The sequence below is a fragment of the Urocitellus parryii genome, unplaced genomic scaffold (genome assembly GCF_045843805.1).
Source record: "Urocitellus parryii isolate mUroPar1 unplaced genomic scaffold, mUroPar1.hap1 Scaffold_37, whole genome shotgun sequence".
Classification (NCBI taxonomy): Eukaryota; Metazoa; Chordata; class Mammalia; order Rodentia; family Sciuridae; genus Urocitellus; species Urocitellus parryii.
Window position 1 is genome coordinate 12,759,725 of NW_027553327.1, and position 8,689 is coordinate 12,768,413.

At 46.0% G+C, this 8,689-nt stretch overlaps 1 protein-coding gene across 1 annotated transcript; it reads right to left on the reverse strand.

Annotated features, from left to right (window-relative positions):
* Positions 1-1,592: 1,592 nt before the first annotated feature.
* LOC144252091 (olfactory receptor 5V1-like) lies at positions 1,593-2,531 on the reverse strand. The gene has a single exon (XM_077794652.1). It carries the CDS (start codon positions 2,529-2,531, stop codon positions 1,593-1,595), a length of 939 nt encoding a protein of 312 aa, XP_077650778.1.
* Between the last annotated feature and the right edge of the window lie 6,158 nt (positions 2,532-8,689).

Sequence of the window (8,689 nt, forward strand, 5' to 3'; positions counted from 1 at the left end):
CTGAGGGGTTACATGACAAATCCTTCCAGTCCTAGAGCCTGGTTGTGGGGTCGCATCGGGCTCTTGGTGGGGTCTGCCACCTGGGGTGTAGTGGAACCAACTCATTATAGCCACACATGGCTGGGAGACTGAGGCGGGTCTCCTGTCCCTCATGTGGCCTCTGAGTCCACTTTCGAGGGCTCAACTACGGGTCCTTGCTTTCTCCCAGAGGCCCCCCTCCAGAAGCCATCCCGCTGGGGTCTAGGTGTCGGCACAGGCGCTTTAGGGGACACTCAGGTTCAGATAGTAGCAAGGCGACTCTGTGCTCTGACCTGTACACCCTGAAGCATGAGGTGGTGTAAATTGGGATGGGGAAGATGGTGGGCAGAGAGGTTTTCAGCAGGAGGTGAGGAATCTGCTTACGCAGACTGTTGAGACCCCACAAGGGACAAGCCTTCCTCCTCCTGACAGACGGCAGCACCCTGTGCAGGGGAGACGTGACTTCTGTCACAGTGCCCACCGGCTGGGCGTGAAAAATGCTCCACCTGAGGGTTTTACTAAGGTGTGGAACTACATTCTTGGAAATATGTGGATTCATGCTAGAAAATAAGATAGGAATTTGAACAAATCAATGCAAACCCAAGCCAAATCCCAGCCACCTGGGAAGGTGGCCTGAGAGCACCACACTGTGTCTGGTGGACCCAGGCTTCAGGGCCAAAGGCTCTTGCCCCCAGCACCCTGATTTAAAATTCCTCACTTGGATGGAAATGAAGACCTTTATGCTAAATGAATAAGCGTATGTTACCACATGAATACCGTATGTTACAATATATATACCGTATGTTACCATATGTATACCGTATGTTCTTAACTCACACGTGGAACCTGAATAAATTGAACTCAAAGAAAGGAGAGAGAGGAGGGCGGGTCACCAGGGAGGGAGAGAGTGGTAGATGAGTGCTCAGGGCTCGGAGCCTCAACACACAGGCCAGGTATTCGTGTCCCTGAGACCTGCTGCAGCGCATGATGAGTATGGCCAGTAACACAGCGCGTATTTCAAACTCCTCACGCAAGTCTGTGTCAAGAGCTCCCACCACAGGACAGCGCAGGGCGACGAGGAGAGGGCTGTGTAAGGATGCAGCTCAATTAACACACGTGTGTGCACCTTAACTTCCCTTAGAACCTCCTAAGTGTTCATGGCCACAGCTTGTCCATTTTCAGCTAAAAATACAGAAATGAGGAGTTTAAATGGAAGATCTACAGAGAGACGGTTGGATGTTGATTAGAAAAGGAAATAAGACAGATGACATAGTCTAGCTCTGTTAGGGCTCAGGCTGGATATGGGATGGGCATAGGAAAGGTAGCAATGGATACAAGTTAGCAGACAGTCCGTAAGAACGTCAAAGAATTTTAATTTTGGATGACAAATTTTAATTCCTAATAAAGAATGAGATACATAAATACGTACAGCTAAAGGTGCACCTACATGTATGTCTATGAATTTCTGTGTGTACATGTGTACAGAAATTTACCCCAAATCTTGAGAGAAACTGTTTTCCCATGACTTCACTCTGGGCAGAGCATGGAGTCACTCTGTTCTAATGCTCTGCTTGCTATGAACGTGCTCCTCCACACAGGACCCTTGTGAGTGCTCCCTTGACCTCCGAGTTTCTCAGGCTGTAGATGAGGGGGTTCAGCATCGGGGTGATCACCCCGTAGAGCATAGAGATGAGTCTGTCTATGGAGAGGGAGTCTTGGCTGGAGGAGCGGCGCATGTAGGTGAAGATGGCTGTGCCGTAGAAGAGGCAGACTACCAGGAGGTGGGACGCACAGGTGGAGAAGGCTCTGTGCTTGCCTTCTGCTGACCGGATCCTGAGGATGGTGCAGATGATGTACACATAAGAGACCAGGGTGGTCAGGAAGGCACTGATTCCCAGTGTGCCTCCTACCACTAAAACAAGCATCTCTGCCATGTATGTGGAGGAGCAGGAGAGGGCCACAACCTGTGGGATGTCACAGTAGTACTGGTTGACCAGGTTGGACTTGCAGAAAGACAGGCAGAAGGTGGACACAGTGTGCAGGAGGGAGTTGAGGAACCCAGCTGCCCAGGTCCCACACACCAGCTGGACACAGCGCACCTTGGTCATGATGAGGGCATAACGCAAAGGAAAGCATATGGCCACGTAGCGGTCATAAGCCATGACGGCCAGCAGGAAGACTTCACTCCCAGCTAGGGCCACCAGGAAATAGAGCTGCACTACACACCCGAGGAAAGAAATGCTGTTCTCCCCGCTCAAGAGGTTGTGCAGCATCTTGGGGACAGTGGCTGATGGGCAGAAGATGTCCAGGAGGGACAAATTTGCCAGAAAGTAATACATGGGAGTGTGCAGCTTTCTCTCCGTGCAAAGGGCCAAGAGAATGGCCCCGTTTCCCGCCAAGGTGATCTGGTAGATGACGGCAAAGACCACGAAGAGAGGGTAGCGCACCTCGGGGAGGTCGGAGAGCCCCATGAGCACAAACTGTGTCACTGTGCTGAGGTTGCCCACGTCCATCTGCACCGTGCACAGGGCCTTCCTGGAGGGAAGGAAGCCAACAAGCTGGGTTATGTCTAGAGAGCAGGGAGCCCAGGGCTGGGAAGCTCTGGGAAGCAGTGGGCATGTGGTGGACATGACCTGTCAGCCCCGCTGACCAGGAGGTGTAGCTATTTGAACCAGGAGGTGCAGCTATTTAAACACCTGTTGGACACAGCTGTACTCTTGCCATTTCTTGAAATAGTCCTGCTAGGTTCCTTTTCCAGAGGACGCTGCCTGAGCACCTGGGGACTCTGGTGCCAGCCTTCACCACCCTGAAGTCGCAGTGGAGCGAGCTCTGAGCAGGGCTCTGTCTTCTGCTAGGACACTTGCCTCGTGCTGCCCTGGGTGGTACTATCCTTGGTACTAGATTCCTTAGAAGGTCCTGGACATTCATATTACCTGTTATAGGTATCCATGTCTCATATATTATCATTCTGATAAGGGGTGCAATCATTGATACGTGCACTTAAATCAGAATCAGCAGACATATGGAGAAACATGAGCTGAAGGAGTGGGTTGCACTAGAAGTACCCAGACCTGGAAGAAGTCAGCAGGAGCATCCCCACACAACTTCCAGAGCAGCCTCCCAAGTCAGCATGGCCCTGCCTGGCACACAGAAGCCCAGTGTCACCGCATTTTTTACAGGAAGCTTCATTCAATGCCACAAGTAAGCCCTGTGGATTTTTTCCCTCTAACACTACATGCATGCAATGGAAAATTCAAAGATAAAACTGGTCAGAAAATAAAATCCAAAAGTTACTTTCTCTGGTCCTCATATGATCTATTTAGCTGGGTGGCAGCTGGGAATGCTTTCTTTCTCAGAGAACAAGGGTGTTACCACTTAGACACAAGGATACGTTTCCTACCTGGCAAGAAATGCTTTTAAGTCTGCTTTTCCATTTCCTGAAAGACTTGGGTAAGAATTGCAAGAGTTCTATTTTTACCTCCTCAAGTATCACCAGGTTTGTTAACACTGTTCTTTGGGGGAAAAAAAAACAGTTTTTAGTGATCTCTTCAAATCAAAACCTAGGGAAGAAAATTGTTATAAGTCATGGATTGGCAGTGATTGTTCTTCATCTGAGGAGGGATGTGTAATGAGGGAGAGAATGGTTCAGGGAAAAGCCACCTGTCATCTCAACTCTTAGGTCTGGAATGTTCTCAATTCCACCAGGTTTAAAACTCCTGTTTGCATCTTTATGTATGAATATCTTTAAAATGTACTTGTATGTTGAGAGCCATCCATGGGCTGAGTGTGGATTGTGTTGCACATCACAGCCAGTGAGGGAATGGGTCTAGCACTGGAATGCCCCATGGCCCCCCACAGGGATAGAGTGCCTGGTGCAGGTGAACTTCCCCCTCAGCTCTGCCAAAGGTCCCACATAGCACTGGAGATGAGGTGACCTGCTGTAGCCGCACAGCCCCTCTGAGATGGGTGTGACCGGCCAAGATGCCAATCAACCTGCGGACTGCAAGACATAAGGAAGCAAGACTCCACCCTGAAACCTTATCCCTGCCTTTGATGTGCCCCATCAGTCAACATGGGAGCCATTCCTAACTGTCTGGCTCCAGATCCTGTGTGGACTGGACCTATCAGGGACTCCCCTGGTGAATCTGTCTTTCTGATCTTGTCTTTTGTTCTCCACTAATTATTCTAGGCTTTAATTTTTCAGGTGGCTTACATCCTCCTTGGCAGGAAGAACCCCCAAACGAGATTCTGTTGGCCTGGCCATATTAGTATATTCAAGTGAATAAATAAGGCACTTTTCTAACCCGGGGAGCAGTAACTTGAGAAAGTGAACATTAACTTCCAAGATAGTTACTAATTTTCTTTTTACATTTGCAAATTTGACTTTTAAAAAAACAACACTATGAGGAATGAGTATCATTCAGATTGATAACATGCTCCATTCCTTCCTCAAAGCTACATAATCAACAATTATCCTCCAAAAACTGTTGCATTTTCATTAAATTTTGCACTTGATTGTTTAAAACAATAAAATTTCTTGATTTGACATGTGGAACGTAGAACTTGCTCATGTGGTGGGGGAACTTGTGTTTGGAGTAGCAATATCCTTCTACTAAACTTAATTAAATCCTGTTTAATCAGCCATCTAATTAGAAAAATAAGAGTCATATTTTTTTCAGTGTTTTGCTGAGGAAGAAGTTCCAGAACCTTCCTTGTCAATGTGAGGAATCAGGAGTTGATGGACTAGAGATTAAGAAGAGTGCTCATGAAATGCAGCCTTATAGGTGCTCTAGGTGGCCACCTGGTCACACACACCATGGGAACCCACATGGGGGCTGGCGGGCATCATCTCCTTGGGAAATCACCCAGATGTCCCACCCTCCAGTGTTTGACTTACCCCTCTGCATATGGCCCAAGGCACGTACACCGCACAGGAAGCTTTTCTCTTCACAAAAGAGTTATTTCAAGTTTCCACTAGCTAGAGAACAAGAGAAGAAAATCATGAAGCACAAATAGCCCACATATAACCTAAACTTCATGCAATTAAAATGACTTATTTTACCATATGCATATCAAGGCAATATGACATTTAAGTATTCTTTTGTAGGAGGTTATATTACCCATAAAAATACTCAACCAGGAGGCCAGATGATCTGGACAGCACATCACATCAGGAAAGAAAAGCAAACTCATCGCTTGCATTTGGACGCAGTCAGGAATTTAGCCTGGTTTATATTGCACCCCTTTTCCCCTAGGAAAAATGACAGTAACGATAATGACCCTAGAGGGAATACTCTTCTCTTGCACATGATCCAAATTGAAACCAACTGACTAACAGAAACTCATAGCTAATCAATCTCAGGAAGTTTAAAAATGAGTCTAAATCTTGTGAGTGCCATCTTTGATTCTAATGATGGTCCTGGTTGAGGTAAAGCAAGACATTTCCTGCTAATGCACTTGTCATCAAGAGCAAAGGGTGTTGTTGTCAAGGTGTCTGTATTCATAGCAATCATCCCTCCAAAGTAGGATTATATCATCAGATACTGACACACGTGCAGCTCCATGGCAAACTCCACATGTTGTCCATGCACCACTCCACGTCTCCTCTGTGAAGCTGTGTGCCGCCCACACGACACCTGCGTGTGCAGGGTCAGACCCGTGAGTGTTAGTGCACCCCATTCCAATGGTGACCCCAACTTGATTTCCTAGTTGGGTATTGATTGAGCAATAGAAGAATCTTTGCCTGAAAGTCAGATAGATGGCAGACAGATGGATGACCGAAGGACAGATGGATGATAGGTAGAGAGCGTTTGCAATGACTGAATGTGGTGAGGGCAACAAGTAAATGTTAACCCATTTCACTGTTTCAATAACTCATTTCAGACTCAACAGGACCAAGTCAGACACAAACATCAAAAGGAACAGAAATACAAGTCCCCACGGCTTCTGTCTGCTCTATGGGGAGGGAGCCACGGATGCGCGGACACAGCTTCTACCTGAAGCAGCCTGATTCCCATCACCATGGGGTGCACTGCATGGGCGCCACATGTGTGTGTCGGCCTGGGAACCCTCCTGGACTGGACCTCAGGACACTCCCTCTCTCTCTTCAGGTCTCACACTGGGATCTCTTGGTACCTCTTTCTCTCACAAGCCAGGGTTGTGACAAGAGTCTCCCAAGCTGCCGTGGACATTCCAGTACAGTTATTCCAGCTTTTCAGAAGGGATGTTCTTGTAGAAGAGGGTGGTTCTGCCGCTCCTGAGTGGAATGGTCTGTGGTTCCCCCTGGGTGCCTCTGCTCTCCGCAGGCCAGATGGCCAGATGGTCTTCCCGAACGGAAGGAAGGTTCTACTGCAAAGTCCCTCCCGTGTCAGCTGGCTTTCCTCAGCCGTCAAATACTGGCAGTCATTCAGCTTAATGAGAGAAAGGTTTTGTTTTGGCTCCTGGTGTAGGAGCTTTCCCCAATGGTCATTTGTCCCTGTGGCTTTGGGGCCTGTGGCGAGGTACATCATGGCAGGGCTTGAGGTGGTCGAAATGCTCACTCCTGGCATCTGGGAAGCATGGGGATGCAGGAAGGGACAGGGCCAGCATCTTCAGGGCATGTCCAGGGTGGTGACCCTGCTTCCACTGGCCCTCCTCCACTACCCAAGCAGGCCACACTGCAGCCCAGGCTCTTACCATGCAGGCCCTGGGGACAATCCAGGTCCAGTCTGAGCACCGACCTTTACTTCACTCCTCTTGACGTTTGTGTTCAGGTGTGTCCATGTTCCTACGCAGCCCTTTCCTGTAGTGGGTGCATGTGTATTTAAAATTGCTGTGCCTCCTCTTGTCCTCTGTCGGGACAGAAAGACGCTGTCTCCAAAGCCGGTTGTAATTCAAAGTCTGTGGTGTCCAAGGCACAGGATCACCCTGCTGTCCTGTATTCACCACTAGGGCGTCCTCTCCTTCCACCTCTGTAATGGTGCCGTACAGAGCTCAGGTCTCAATGCGTCCATCTGTCTGCTCACGGTCAGTTTCCCCAGGCCTGCTCCAGGTAATTAAGCAAAGTGGACACTTGTCCTTTTCTCCACCATGTTCTCCTGCAATGACCACATCCTTCTACTCCTCAGTATTTATTGCCTGTCGCCTTTTTAGTGATCTGCTTTGGTCTTTTCCTCTTTCTCTTTTGCATATCTATTTAAGGTTTATTCTGTTTTCCTGACAATGTTCAGTTATCCACAAATGTGTTTAAATATATCTCCCTTTTTGTCCTTGGAACGGTTACTTTTACTTTCTGTTAGGCGGTTTGTCAAACGCCCCCCCCCCCCTTTTTCTGATTACTTGCAGGGAATTGCTGTGTTCTGGGTTATTTTGGTTGATTCCACTTTTAGACTGGTGTAAGGGCCACGCAGTCACAGCTTCTGACCTTGTAGCCGGTGTCTGCTTCTTACTCTTTCATCACTTCTGGTGTGTTTGAATCACAATTAGAATTAATTTTTATTCATATACTTGAAATTATTTAATAAGGATAATAATAATTCATGGTAGTTATAGTATTAGATATAACGCATTTATTATTTTCAATAAAACATGGAATAATTAGATCAAGCTAAATTATCTATCATGTCAAATATTTAACCTTTGGAAGGGGACATTTAAAGAAATATTGGAAGACATAAAATTCAAATTTTAGCAATACTCACCACACTTTCCAATTGATCTCAACAAAAAAAATTGAACTTTTTACTCAAAGCTAACTCCAGCTTTGTGTTATTCCTCCTGTTTTGTTATTTTTGCCCATAATTTCCTTGGCTTCTCAAGGTTTTTGTGGTTTTATATAAAATTTAATCTATAAAAATGACATTAGAAATTTGTAGGGATTACATTGTATCTGCAGATTTTATAATATGGTAATTTTAACAATATTTTTTTTATTTTTTTATTGGTTGTTCAAAACATCACATAGTTCTTAATATATCACATTTCACAGTTTGATAAGAGGGGGTTATGAACTCCCAATTTTACCCCATATAAAGATTGCTGTATCACATCTAATTTTAACAATATTAATTTTTCCTTTAATTCACAGAACATTTTAATTATGAATTCCTGAACTCCTTCTCTGTCATTCCTTCTGCTGTGCTAGCCATGGGTTCGAATCACGTAGCATCTTGATTGGTTTGGGGCACTCTCTTCCCTTGTCTTTTCATGTTGCTGTTTGTCTTCCCTTCTAGCTCTGTGGATCTTAGATGTTACTCTTTTACCCTATAGGCTTATCTCCTGTAGGGATACCTCTCCTTTGAGGTGAAGGACAGTGTTATCAGATCCCAATATAAACAATATACACCCTAAAAACTTATGTTTGCCATTAAGACACTTACAGTTTGGTCACAATGTCCAGAAATGGTGAATTCAATTGTTATCTACAATATACTCAGTAGATTTGTAAAAGGGTTTACAGTTTCTGATGGTGGACAAAGAACCAGGGGCGAGGAGTAGGCTGATATGCAGAGGAGGTAGGGGATGAGGAGATAGAGTTGTTGTATCTTAGGAAGTGTGCAAGAGAAATCTAAAGAGGAAGGTTAGTAGCAGGAGAAGGGAGAGGAAGTAAATTTGGGTAGACAAGTAAGTGGGAAGACAGAAGAGTACATAAAACAAACACACATTCATATTAAGAAAAATAAAAATGTTAAGA

Bases quoted from the DNA above. Each gene is read 5' to 3' on its own strand.
- LOC144252091 (XM_077794652.1), bottom strand. From the start codon at position 2,531: ATGGACGTGGGCAACCTCAGCACAGTGACACAGTTTGTGCTCATGGGG.